Source organism: Notechis scutatus, chromosome 1 (genome assembly GCF_049901735.1).
Source record: "Notechis scutatus isolate UNSWTSFEM ecotype Mainland chromosome 1, rNotScu1.2, whole genome shotgun sequence".
In the NCBI taxonomy this organism is placed as follows: domain Eukaryota; kingdom Metazoa; phylum Chordata; class Lepidosauria; order Squamata; family Elapidae; genus Notechis; species Notechis scutatus.
The window spans coordinates 19,414,388-19,428,833 of record NC_142009.1 but is presented as its reverse complement, the minus strand read 5'-3'; the positions used below and the strand labels follow the sequence as shown (position 1 = coordinate 19,428,833).

General features: G+C 38.6%; 1 protein-coding gene across 3 annotated transcripts in view; it reads right to left on the bottom strand.

Annotated features, from left to right (window-relative positions):
- Positions 1–3,079: 3,079 nt before the first annotated feature.
- Positions 3,080–14,446, bottom strand: part of MYL10 (myosin light chain 10) — a 41,245-nt gene continuing 29,878 nt past the window's right edge. For all 3 annotated transcript variants that reach the window (XM_087957677.1, XM_026672330.2, XM_087957680.1), the window contains 2 exons: positions 6,030–6,078; positions 3,080–3,898 (listed from right to left, as the gene is read on the bottom strand). In XM_087957677.1, coding sequence (XP_087813803.1) covers positions 3,800–3,898; positions 6,030–6,078 — 148 coding nt within the window. In that variant the 3' untranslated portion in view covers positions 3,080–3,799. The remainder of the gene's footprint in view (positions 3,899–6,029; positions 6,079–14,446) is intronic.

Genomic DNA, 14,446 nt, shown 5'->3' with positions numbered 1-14,446 from the left:
AGGCCCAAAATGACATAAAATGAAATGAGGGAGTCTATTATCAGCAAAACAAGGATTTTAGTCAGTCAAGGAGGGTTCCAGCACAGCATCAGGATGTTTAGGACATACATATAAATTCTAGCCGTGTGTCATTTTTCTCTATAGGGTCTGCCTCGATGCCCACATTTTCCTATGTGATTTATTTAATTTGAAGTTATAGCATTGTGTGAACTCAGGTGTATTTTTATGAATAGAGTTTAAACCTAGAATGGGATACTAGAGCAAAAACACAAAAAAAGTAGAGAATAGGCTAGTGGTGCTACTCAGCCGGTTCATACTGGTTCAACCGAACCGGTAGCAAGGATTTGGCATGGGTCGCTGAACCGGTAGTAAGTTCTGGCTGGCCATGTCCCTGACCCAGTTGCCCAGTAGCTGCTGGCTCGCTTGCCCCATCCGCCCAGTGCTCCCTCACCCTGCCCGCCTGACGCTCGCCCACTAAGGTATTATTTTTTTCCCTCCTCCCAACAATCAGCTGTTCATACAATCAGCTGTGCCGGGATTCCTCTTGCTGAGGCCCAAGAAGGCAAAAAATGGAGGGAGGGGTGCAGGCCCCCCTGCATTTTTTTGCCTTCCTGAGCCCCAGAGGAGCTGTCTGGGAGCAAAAATTCCCCCCCCCCAGGAAGCTCCCCTGAGGCCCAGAAAGCTCCAAAATGGAGTGAGGGTGGTGCTGCATGCCCCCTCTAGGCTCCATTTTTTTCTTCCTGAGCCCCAGGGGAGCCTTCTGGGAGCAAAAACACCCCCCAGGAGGCTTGCCTGAGGCCCAGAAAGCCCAAAATGGGTGGGGAGGTGCCTTCAAAAAAGCAAAAAAAAAGCCACACCTATCCAGTCACATGCTCACCTAACCACGCCCCCCAAGCCACTCCCACAGAACTGGTAGCAAATTTTTTTGAATCCCACCACTTTTATAGGCCATATTGTCTTCCAGTCATATATTTTATCCTTCTGACGTGTTTGGTAAGAAAACTTTCAAATAATTTGGGGGGAATTTCTTTCAGGTCCTGGGTCTGCAGATAACTCTACTTAATAGTTTACTACATTATGTAAATCCGGCCCCTTGCTAATTGTGGCAATATTTTCACACAAAATAGACTGCAGAAATTTGTTCACACTGTGTGCCCAATCTGATTACCAGACAAATTCATTTCCTGGGTTCATACAAAGATTGAATCATAAGCTAACCAAACAAGCTGAGTTTGCCTAACAATAAGTCACAAAAAGTGTGTTTAACACTAATCAAGTCTAGCATCTTGTATAAACGTAGTTATTTGATTTTTAAGTGACCTAGAGAAAGGTGATACATAAAACAGCAAGAGACTGGTAAAAATGGAAGAAGACTTGTATGTGTGTGCAGTTTAATCCCTGCTTGATGCACAAATTCCAGAATTAAAGTATCCCTGAATAGTTGTTTAATCATTGTTTAAAGACTTCCAATGAAAGGCAACCTGCTATTCCTCTACAAAAGAGAGTCCTACATTTCCTTGGTTCCTAACCTGTGCATCACAGCACCCCAAAATGCTGCAGTGAACTCATTAACTGTTCTATTTATTAAATTTACAGGTGGTCCTGTAAATTCATTTAATAACTGTTTGAAGTTATAATGGCACTGAAAAAAAATGACTTATGACCATTACAGCATCCAAATGGCTACATCAGGGGTCCCCAAACTTAAGCTATGCTGGCTGGAGAATTCTGGGAGTTGAAGTCCAGAAGTCTTAAAGTTGCCAAGTTTAGAGACCTCTGGGTTACATGAACAAAATTTGGACACTTGGCAATTGGCTCATATTAATGACTGTTGCAGTATCTCGCTATCATGAGATCCCTTTTTGTGACCTTCTGAAAGCAGTGAGACAACTGCAGTGTTAACAACTGGAGTGATTCACTTAGCAACTGTGGCAAGAAAGGTCATAAAATGAGGCAAAGCTCACTTAAAACTGTCTCGCTTAGCAACATAAATTTTGGGCTCAGTTTGTGGTCATAAGTGGAGAACTACCTGTAGTAAAATATCCTATGTTGTCCTTGTAATTCACTCCAGCACCATGCTGTAGAGTTTGGGAAAGTCTATACCAGGGGTGTCCAACCTTGGCAACTTTAAGACTTGTGGACTTCAACTCCCAGAATTCCTCAGCCAGCTTTGCTGGCTGAGGAATTCTGGGAGTTGAAGTCCACAAGTCTTAAAGTTGCCAAGGTTGGACACCCTGGTCTATACCTTTCCTGAATTGCTTTTGCTAAGAATAATAGAATCATAGCAAAAACAAAACAAAACCCAACAACAACAACTTTTCCGATTAACAAATGTCATTAAAAGGAATAAGCTCTCATGAATTGCAGGCTACTTCATAACATACGCTTTCTCTTTCTGATTGTTTTGATAGCATCGATTAGCATGGTTTTCTTTCTGCAATGTCTAAAATAGAATCTTAGAGATTCTATGGGAAGGAAAGAGATCTTGGAGATCTTCGTGTCCAACCATCTGTCCTGGGAAGATCTCCTTATGCCATTCCAGACAAATGGCTGTCCAAACTTTGTTTGAAATCCTCCAGTGATGGAATGTCCTCAGCTGTAGGAGCCAAGCTGTACCACTGCTTAATAGCTCTCACAATCAGGAAATTTCTTTTGGTTTTGAGTTTGGCTCTCTCTCCTCAAAGCTTCCATTCATTGGTCCTTGCTCTACTCTCAAGAAGTTTCTAATGCTCATTTTGAATCCCCTATCTTGCAATTTAGTTCTACAACATTTAATTCTGTTTTAGGGGTAACACAGAATAACAAGCCAACTCTTCTGAAGAGAACCTGGCATTGTGCGGTACAGTATGACAACTACGGATGCAGGCCTACCAACTTCCCACAAAACAAACTCCATACTAAATTTTTACCTTTAAAAAAATTAAAGACTGATATCTTGCACGTCATCTAGCTTGAAATGTTGTGTCAGATAACCCAAGTCTCATAAGATTTGAGGCAATTAGTTTTTAAGAGTTAAAAGTTACTGACCCCCAGGGATAGAAAGATGGACTAACAGAATAATAAAGCACACAAGGAATGATTTATGGAGAATTTTGTTGCCTGCCAGAGATATAACTTTAAAAACAGGGTGTAGGTATAGTCCTCAGATTGAGAGAAAGAGATCTCCAGTAGCTGCCAAGAATAAAACCATTGAATGAAGAACATTTTTACTACTTTCTAAAGATTCTTTGTAGCGCACCCAGCTAATTCTAAAATGGTAGTTGGAAAAATGCATGTGGAAAATATATATATATTAATATTATTCCAATTTACAGGTTTTGCAGCTGGGCCTTCAAATTTAAAACAGGCCCTGAGGTTAACCTTGGATCAGATTAAGCCCAGTCAAACATTTATATATAATCATGACTGTTTAACAAAGGCTTTTCCTCAGTAAGGAAAAAAAAGACAGCCCCAAGTGTTTAATAAAGGAAATGGAAGAGGTTAAAAACCATCATGATGGCCAGTAAAGGCATCTGGTGAATATTAGAAGTGTCAGCAAGTCATAAAAAAGCCAGTTCATCAAGAACATTCCATTTATATATTGCTGACAAGAATAACAGCAGAAAATGAAAATATGAGAAGAAGAATAGGGAGACAGGGGAAAAACATACAAAAATAGTATATGTAGTTTTATCAAATTAAAAAAAAAAACCAAGGTCATTTAGAATAATGTTTTAATCTGGCTTCCACTGAACAATATGTCAGCACCAAAGAAACATGGGTGAATTGTGTTTTCTTGATGGATCAGTTCAACATCTTGTTAATCGTTCTCCTCCCCATGGGTAATAACGTAAACAAGATTCTTGTAATCAAGATAACCAGAGGGATCTGGAGGAAAAGCACTGAAGGTCTGCTTCACCTGAAAAAAGAAGTACAAAATAGAAGTTAGAAAGGACATATGCAGAGAGTTAATAATTGCAGTTTCCACATAGACAAAACAAATCCTAACCAGGTTTCTAGTCCTTAGGGACATAATTCATTGTTCCCACTTGGAAGAATGGAGTGTTGACAGCAAAACTATTGAATAAGAGTTTACTGCAGGAGGTTCAAGGAATTAGACAATTTGACAAATGTGATTTTGCAAGAAAAAGCATGCCCGCCATTTTGATTTCTTTTGCTTTGAATTGAAAAGATTTAGCAACTATTCAAAGTTACAATGAACCCCCCTCCCAAAAGGAACTTATGACTTGATTCTGGAATTCTGACAGTGGCACACACAGTCTCATGACCATATTTCAATTGCTTGTCAATCAACTCACTTTTACAGCTGGTTGCAATGTTGTACATTCACTTGCTACAATTTACAATGTATTATGCTAGAAACTGGGGGATTTAGGCAATTTCCAGCAAAAAACATCCATATAATGCATTGACTCACTTAACAACCATAGGGTTTTCTTAATGATCGCCAGAAAAAATATCATAAAATTAGGTTAGACATGTGCTTTGATTTATGGCAGCAATGACTTGTGATGGAAATTCCAAGCTGTTAAAATTGTAAGTTGAGGACTATCTTTACATTATTAAGAATGATCATGTAGAGGCAATAAATCTGGTTTTCGCATGAACACTGGTTGTAATTGCGATGAAAAAAGAGTATTTTGATTAAGGTGGACAATCCAGTCAAACACAATATGCTCTAATAATGGGACAAATTTCAAATCTGTATTATTAGGGGGGGGGATCCTTATATGAATGTACAATGTGATTACTCTTAACCTCTTGCATATTATAGATATTAGCAAGATGCTGGAATCTGCAGTATTCCTATTTTAAATTTTAATAGTGGAAGTTAACATTTTTAAATGGTGCACTTCTTTTTCAGTTTCAAATCTTGCAAAAGGTAGGCATTCTGACTAGAAATCTCATGAGATTTTAGCCAAGAAAACCCAAAATTTCATCTTAAACAAAATTAGCACACAAAATTATCCATTGCAATGTCCTACCCGTCAATGACAACTTCAACTTCAACCACAACAACACATGAGCACATAATAAATACAAACTCAAGGTAAACCATACCAAACTCGATTGCAGGAAATACGACTTCAGCAACAGACTGGTCAATGCCTGGAATACACTACCTGACTCTGTGGTTTCTTCCCAAAACCCCAAAAACTTTAACCTTCGACTGTCTACTGTCGACCTCACCCCATTTCTAAGAGGTCTGTAAGGGGTGTGCATAAGCGCACCAATGTGCCTACTGTCCCTGTCCTAATGCTCCCTTTTATTCTTATCCATTTCATGTATTAATAATCATGTTTATACTTATATCTGTTATCTAATACATGCTCAACAAATAAATAAATTAAAATAAATAAATTAAACTCCACACATCTTAAAGCTGCTGAATTTTGAAAAATACTGAATGGGAGCATGAGTGAGAGATGGATCTTGATCCTTTCCTTTCCTTTTATCTCTTCTCCTCTCCTCTCCTCTCCTTTCCTTCTTCCCTTCCCTTCCTTCCTTTCCTTCTTTCCTTTCCTTTTCCTTTCCTTTCCTTTCATTTCCTCTCCCCTCCTCCTCCCATTCCTTTCATCCTCTCCTTCCACTAAATTCCACTGAGTGGAGGAGATGCTGGACTGGAACCTTACAGAGGGCATAATTGGTTTAGTCACAAGTGCGGCTCATTGTAAAGTGGATCCCTTGAAATCAATGGAGTCCTTTTTGCAGTGTTCAGCACAGACACTGGAGCCACAGGACTGTGGCAGAGAAAATAAGAACAATCACTCTTACCACAGTCTGGATATGCAAGGGCCTGAATTCAGGGTGGAGGGAATAACAGCCTTTGACAGAGATTTTATATACACCAGAAGCAGCTCTACCCATATATTCTGGAATTATCAAATTCTCACAGAAAATTACGATTCTTTACATCAAGTTCTGACCATAAAATCCTTCCCAGCACTTCCTGCCACGAAAATTATTCTTAGCCAAACAGAAAAAAAAAAGTTGGTTGCATGCAGTTTGCATGATAAAATAAATCTTACCTCTTCCTCAGTGAACCGGTCTGCCTGCGTCATGAGCACCTCTTTCATACTGTATCAAATAAAATACATAAGGTAAATAAAATGAAGCAAAATGGAATAAAAAATAAAATACATAAAGTAAAGAAAAATAAAATAATAGCACAAAAGTCACTGGCGAAGTCACTTTATCAATGCAATGCTGTCTCTGATACTAAAAGGAAATTGATAGCTGTAACTAGTACAGGTAGCTGTCGACTTACAACCACAATTGAGCCCAAAATTTATGTTGCTAAGCAAAACACTTGTTAAGTGAATTTTGTCCCATTTTACGACCTTTCTTGCCACAGTTGTCAAGAGAATCACTGTAGTTGTTAAATTTAGTAACATGGCTGATAAGTGAATCTGATTTTCCCAATGACTTGGCCTGTCAGAAGGTTGCAGAAGGGGGTCACTTGATCCTGGTCTCAAAGGTCCAAGCTTCAGGTCAAAACCAAAGCAGGATGCCACTCGCTGGGATTTCCCAATGGTTTATTTCACTGGAATCTCAGTACACAGTGAGGGAAAAAAGTTAGTGCTGGGAGCTTCCACTTCCCAGTGCCCTATGAAGGCTGGAGCCGCACCCTTCCTCTGCTGGAGCAGCTGAAAATCCAGCACCACCAATCGGCTGTTCATCAGCCAGCCTGCAGGCAGCCACAATCAGCTGTTTGTTGACTGGCTTGCAGGCAGCTTTGATCAGCTGATCGTTGGCCAGCTTGGTCTCCCTCCCCATTGTGATAGGCCTGGGTGCAGGCCGTGGCATAGACTAGGCCTCGGACGCTTCCACGGGTTTCACTGTCCAACTCCATGGCAGTCTGGTACCAGTCATTAAGCCAATGTGAAAGGCCCCGGTAAGCACAGGCCTGGCATAATGTGCAATCCAGGCCTGCCTTAAAGTGGTGAAACAGTTTTGGGGTTGACACCCGGGACACTGCCACCATCATAAATATGAGTTAACACCTGAATTTTGATCACATGGCTACAGGGATGTTTCAACAGTTGTGTGAAAAATGGTCACTTTTTTCAGTGCATTGTAATGGTCATTAAATAAACTGCTGTAAGCTGAGAACTACCTATATATATTATTGAAAGGTGAAAAAGGGATTGTTCTCATTATATTCCATGTATCATATACTATAAGGTACCACTCCTTCCCTCTCCTCCACACTGAATGGGGCAGGATAATGCTGTCTGGGAAGTTAAAGTCTACACTTAAAGTTCCCAAGGCTGAAAAACATTGAACGAGAATAATATCTTGTTTGTTGCTTCCTTGTGGACTTTTGGCTCCATTCTCTACCCTTTCTCTTCTCTACATCTCCATACTCAAATAAATATATCAGTAAGGACAATACATTGAAATGTATTGAGTCCATGAAATTCTCATTCTCCATCGTCAATTTATTAATCCTTGAGGGGCCACCAGATTGTCTGATATTTTTATTTAAATTTCTTTTTCAGAAAGTTTGTGCCCCTTTTAGTCACAAGTAAGTAATATTTTTTAAAAAACTTCTGAGGAAAGAGGTAGGTAGGATGGGAAAGGGCAAGGCAAGGATGAATAAATGTCTTTCAGATACAATCCTAAGCATTCACATCTTGACATATAAAGAGGTCTAGGGGGGAGAATCCTTGCACATTTCCATTATTTATTTTATAGAGAAACAAAGATGCAGATTTTCCAAACAGAGAACTTTCTGCAGTTGTTGTTTTCCATAGTATTTGTTTCCCCAGGGGTATTAAAAAAAAATGTCCAACAAGGACAAGATCACAGATCTTCATAAGATTTTCATAAACGAGTGCCCACCCAATGTCCTTGATGTGGCAACACCAGACAGGATCTGCAGTCCCAGACTCATCCAGTTCCAGTATTAAAACAAGATTGGTAAATCCTACAGGGCTACTTAAATAGAAATGGAAACAATTGTGTTATATTAATTGGGATGCAGCTTCGAGAAGCATTTCATGGGGCCAATGACATGGTATTTCATTCTCTGGATATGTGCCCAGAAAGACTCCAAAGCATTTAGGGTTCCATCAGAGGCCTTCCAACTTCTTAAGGCCTAAATAGATGATATAATATAAATCAGACTGCCTAACATTGAAGCAAATCTGGACTGGGGCATAACATTCTCCCATTCTTCAGAAACAAACTTCCCATTCTTCATGCCTCAAAAGTGCTTTTTCAAAAGACAATGGACTTTGTTTTTTCTCGAAGACATTTCACTTCTCATCCAAGAAGTTTCTTCAGTTCTTGGATGAGAAGCAGAATAACAGAGTTGGAAGGGACCTTGGAGGTCTTCTAGTCCAACCCCTTGCTCAGGCAGGAAATCCTACACCATTTCAAACAAATGGTTCTCCAAACTCTTCTTAAAAACCTCCAGTGTTGGAGCAACTTCTGGAGGCAAACCAGTCTACTGATTAATTGTTCTGTCAGAAAATTTCTCCTTAGTTCTAAGTTAGTTCTTTCCTTGATTTGTTTACATCCACTGCTTCTTATCCTGCTTTGGAAAATAGGTTGGCTCCCTCTTCTTTGTGGCAACCCCTTAGATATCGGAACACTGCTTTCGTGTCACCCTAGTTTTTCTTTTCATTAAATTAGACATAGCCAATTCCAGCAACCATTCTTTAGCAAAATATCTTCAAGGAATGACAAACTCCACTTGCCTTTTGAAAAAGCATTTTGGGGACAACCATGACCTGAATGACTGATAATCTCCATAGACACTCCCATTCTTCAAAAGAGCATCAAAAAGTAATATGCTGTTCATACCTTTTCACCATTCCAAGAATCAAACAGGGTTTGTTGGTCAAATAAATCCAAACCTTCTTGTGAATATTAATTCATTTTTTGTTAATTGTTTTTACAAATGAGGGCATCAACCATATGTTATAAAATAAAAAACTCCTATTTCAGTCATATATAAATTGGAGAAATATTCTTTCCCATGGTATACTATACGTAGTCCTCAACTTATGATCATACCGGAGCCTATTCATTACGGTTGTAAGTGTGATAGTCATAAACTCATAATGGCTGTGAAGCAAAATGGTTTTACAATTTATTTTTTGCAGTGGTCATTAAGCAAAACACCATGGTCAAGTGAATCCATGGTCATTAAGTGAACCCATTGTTCATTATAAGGTGTTTTTGATGAAAACCGGAAGTAAACACTAGTTGTCAGCAAAAATATTGCAAATTGTGGTTATATCACTACAAGACGAAAACCTTCTACACACCAATTCCACCCGCGCTTTCTACAATTTTGTAAACAACAAACTAAAAGACTCAAGGTCCATCCCACCCCTGAAAAGACCTAATGGTAAAGACTACAACAATGACACTATTAAAGCCAACCTCTTTAACACATTCTTTGGCTCAGTATTTGTATACAGCAATGGATCGTGCCCAGTATTTCCTAGTCGAACCACAGACAACTACAATGATCTAATACATATCGATTTTACAGAAGATAGTTAAAATAGCACTACGTAATCTAAAACCATCTCTATCTATTGGACTGGACGGAATATGTGCCTAATTCTTAAAAAAGCTATCCACTGCCATAGCCGAACCTCTAAGCATAATCTTTGAAAAATCTTTCAGGACCAGCTCCTTGCCAAAACTATGGTCACAAGCCACGGTCATCCCCATCTTCAAAAAGGGAGACCCGGTCTAGTTGAAAATTACAGACCAATTTCTTTATGCTGCGTCACCTGTAAAGTCATGGAATCAATTATTAACCAATCCATCATCCTCCACTTAGAAACAAACAACCTACTCTCTAATAAACAATTTGGTTTCAGGAAAAAACTATCCTGTAATTTGCAACTCTTACACTGCAAAAACATATGGACTACACAACTCGATCAGGGCAAAGCAATAGACGCAATCTACATAGACTTCTGTAAAGCCTTTGATTCAGTGGTACATGACAAACTACTCCTAAAACTAAAATCTTACGGTATCTCTGGACACCCCCATAACTGGATAGAGCATTCCTGTCAAACAGACAACAAATGGTCAAAATTGGGAGCGTCCTATCAAATTCTGTACCTGTCAACAGTGGTGTCCCCCAAGGCAGTGTTTTAGGACCAACTCTCTTCATACTCTACATAAATGACTTTTGTGATCATATCAAGAGCAACTGTGTTCTCTTCACTGATGATGTAAAGCTATTCAACACCACAGACAATACTGCTACCCTTCAAAAAGACCCTGACTTTGTATCAGAATGGTCAATCAAATGGCAACTTCAAATCTCAACAAATAAATGCTCTGTCTTACATATTGTCAGAAAAAAATCAGAAAATAAAATACAAGCTAAATAGTCAAGACCTTGTTGAGGATCCAAACTCTGTCAAGGATTTTGGAGTACTCATCTCAAATGACCTAAGTGCTAGAGCCCACTGTAACTACATAGCCAAAAAGGCGTTAAGAGTTGTTAACCTCATCTTACATAGCTTTTTCTCTGGTAATATTACACTACTAACTAGAGCATACAAAACATTTGCTAGACCAATACTTGAATACAGCTCATCAGTCTGGAACCCACATTATGTATCTGATATTAACACAGTTGAGAAAGTCCAGAAATATTTCACAAGAAGAGTTCTCCACTCCTCTACTCGCTGCAGAATACCTTATACTGCCAGACTTGAAATTCTAGACCTAGAAAACCTAGAACTAAGCCGCCTTTGGTCTGATCTAAGTATAGTATATAAAATCATACATTGCAATGTCCTACCTGTCAATGAATACTTCAGCTTCAACCATAACAACACAAGAGCAAACAATAGATACAAACTCAACGTTAATCACACCAAACTTGATTGCAGGAAATACAACTTCAGCAACAGAGTGGTCAATATCTGGAATACTCTACCTGACTCTGTGGTTTCTTGCCCAAACCCCAAAAACTTTAACTTTAGACTTTCTACTATTGACCTCACCCCTTTCCTAAGAGGTCTGAAGGGGGCGTGCATAAGCGCACCAATGTGCCTACTGTCCCTGTCCTATTGTTTCTTTTATATATATTTTTTAGTTTTCTTATATGTATCCATGTATTCATAACTATGTTTTTTCTTATACCTATTATCTTGTAAGCAATTGACAAATAAATAAATAAATAAATAATAAAAGACACTGCAAACGGCCATAAATGTGGGCTGGTTGTAGAGGTGGTATTCAGCAGGTTCTGGCCAGTTCTGGAGAACTGGTAGCGGAAATTTTGAGTAGTTCAGAGAACCGGCAAATACCACCTCTGACTGGAGATTTTACAGTATCCCCTGCCATGCCCACCAAGCCACGCACACAGAACCGGTAGTAAAAAAATTTGAATCCCACCACTAGCTGGTTGCCAAGTCACATGACTGTGGGAGGGGAGGTGGCCATCAGAACATCAAAACCAGGTCATAAATATGTTGGGGGAGAGGTGGGGGACAATTGTAACTTTGCATGGTAACTAAATGACCAGCCATAGCTATAGCAATAGCACTTAGACTTATATACTGCTTCACATTGTTTTACAACCTTCTCTAAGCGATTTACAGAGTCATCATATTGCCCCCAACAATCTGGGTCCTCATTTTACCGACCTCAGAAGGATGGAAGGATGAATCAACCTTGAGCCGGTGAGACCCAAACTACCAAACTGCTGACAGCCGGCAGTCAGCAGAATTAGCCTGCAGTACTGCATTTTTAAAAAAGATTTATTTTTTATTATTTTTTCCAATATACATCCATATTGTGTGTGGACAGAGTTGGTTCATATTAATCCGGTTCATCATAACAATATTAGTAATCTCTATCACATCTGTTGAATTTAAATAATCCTCATTATATTGTTTAAGCATACATTAACTTTAAAAAGCCCCTAACTCCTCATCTTTGTCTCTATCTTCATCTATGCCTTTCTTGTTCTATCTAAACATTTCTTTATATATTTAAACAACATTAATTCTAGTATCATTCATATTGATCCAATTCGCGCTAACAATATCATTCTAACCACTGCACCACCACATCTCCTAAAATGAGCCTCATAAATTGAGGCATCTTGTATTCCACTCCTTGTTTTATCAACATTTCCTGAAAAACCAGCCCTCATTCTGAACCTTTGAATGCCTTCGTTTCCTTGAACAGTTCGAGGAATGAACAGTTTGCCCCCTTGAGTTATTTATAAAAATAATAAAAGTGAGAAAAACCTCTGATAAATAGATGAACCGTTATGTGTGTAGGTGGCAGGGGAGAATCTTCCTCAGAATGTTTTTTTCCTAAATATTTTTTTTAAAATCTTTAATGAAATTACCCTTTTTATTGAAGTGGGTCAGAGCTGCCATGAAGGAAAAGTAAACAAAGAAGCCAATTCAAGAAAAATCAACAAGCGAAACCAAAATATATTTGGTTTTGATATGGACCTCCCCTCCTGACACATAGAAAATACTTAAAAAGTTCTTTCCATTGTGTCACTCCTAACATTTTCTTCTGTTTTTATGCTAAATCAGTGCTCGTTTCCCCTGTTATTTTTTATCCAATGAAATCAGTACAGAGAAGGGTGTGGGGAAAACCCTAGATTGTAAAATAACTCTTGGGATTATAATTTAATTTATTCTTTTTAATTGTCTGAGTGAAAAGTACCAATTAATTAGGTTTTTTTTTTAAAAAAAAAAACTCATTTGTTTGATGGTTTCCCCTGTTATGTGTGGGCTCCAGGTCCTTTGTCCCACCCTAAAACAACAACTGTCTTAGACAGTTGCTGACCTTGTTTAACAAGACAGAAAACTCCTGTAAAATAAATTGTCAGAAAATGTTGCAACTATTCCAGTTAAAGGATTAAGAAACTGGCCCTAGGTAGGAAGATGAAGACTGAATTCCCAGTGCTAGAAATTACTACCCTCTGCATTGATTTCCTGCTAGACAGAAAACTGAGCATCCCTTTAGCTAATTAGATAAGGCAGGAAGCAAGATAAAGGAGAATTTCTCTCCCCCCCGCCCCCGCCCCATAGTTCAGAGGGGAAAACCTCAACTATTCTAGGTCCTAGAAATAGGCAGGTTGATGGCTAAATTTTGAGTACAATTAAATTTCCAACCAATTCTGATTGGATTCAGATATGTGGGACTGTTCTTACGGCAACCGTACTATTATTTATTCAAGAAAAGCAGAAAACAATAATTGCAGTTTTGTAGCTGCTGATGTTCAAGTGTGCTTTGTGCCTGTTTTTGGGGGCTAATAAGTGTGGATGCCCTAGGAGGATGGTACACGCATATATGTGTGGGTGTGTGGTGTGTGCATACACATAATCTGTTTCAAATCTTCCAAATGAATCATAGCTTCCCGAGTAAGAAGTAAAAATATCTCCAGTGGAAAAAATGAAATGCTCCCCAAAAGGAGGTTAATAAAATGAATGTTCCCGTTAAAAGGTCAAGTGTGGCCAGTTTGAGGGGGAGGGGAGTTATTTTGGTATTGCCATTTCTCGCTCCTTTAAAAAAAAATTAATATGGAGCAAAATGCTATTAATTAATAGCAACCTTCTCATGAACAGGACAAATTCTCCAAGAGATGAATGAGAGTCTCTAATAAATAAATAGCAATTAGATTTTAACATCTAATTGATGGGAGTGTATAAATGGTGATGAATGTCAGAATATAGTAATGGAATAGATTTGTAAAGATCCATGTTACCCTTAGGTCTAACAAGTAATACAAAGTTCTCTTATGGTGATGAATGAATGAAGTTCTTAGCAAATCTAACTGGTTTACAAGGGACTGGTTGCTGCTAGTGTGATCATTCACAGCAAGACAAACCCTGAGTTTATATATTATATGCCAATATCCCATTTGGGTCTCATATTAATGTAGCTTTTCCCAACCTGATGCTTTCAAGATATTTTGGCATGATAACCCCAATCATTCTCCACTGGCATGTGGTTGGGAATTATAGAAGCTGTGCTCCCAGTCCACCTGTTGAAGAAGAGCAGGCAGAGCTTGGGGGTGGAGCCAAATGTGTAATAAGCCTAGAATCATTACATTCCCACAAATGATTTAAGTCCAACCGCTCTTGAATTCCACTGACTTCATTTAGTGCCAATTTAGTGCTGATCATTAGTTGCCTAGATTTTTCTGTATAGGCATGAGCAGTAAATCATCTTAACTAGAATCTAATGTATGGTCCTGATTCATTGTGCTTAACACCACCTGGAGGATAGCATAATGAGAAAGGAGTCCTTATTTATTTATTTTAAACATGCACTGAACTACCTATGTGCATATTGTCTATAAATGTAGACTTTTATGGATAAGTATGATGAAATATGGATTCCATTTATACAGAATACAGTAGGTTAAAAATGATAGTTGTAACTATTTTTTGTTTATGTTTTGTTCTCTTTTGTTATTAATTAAAAA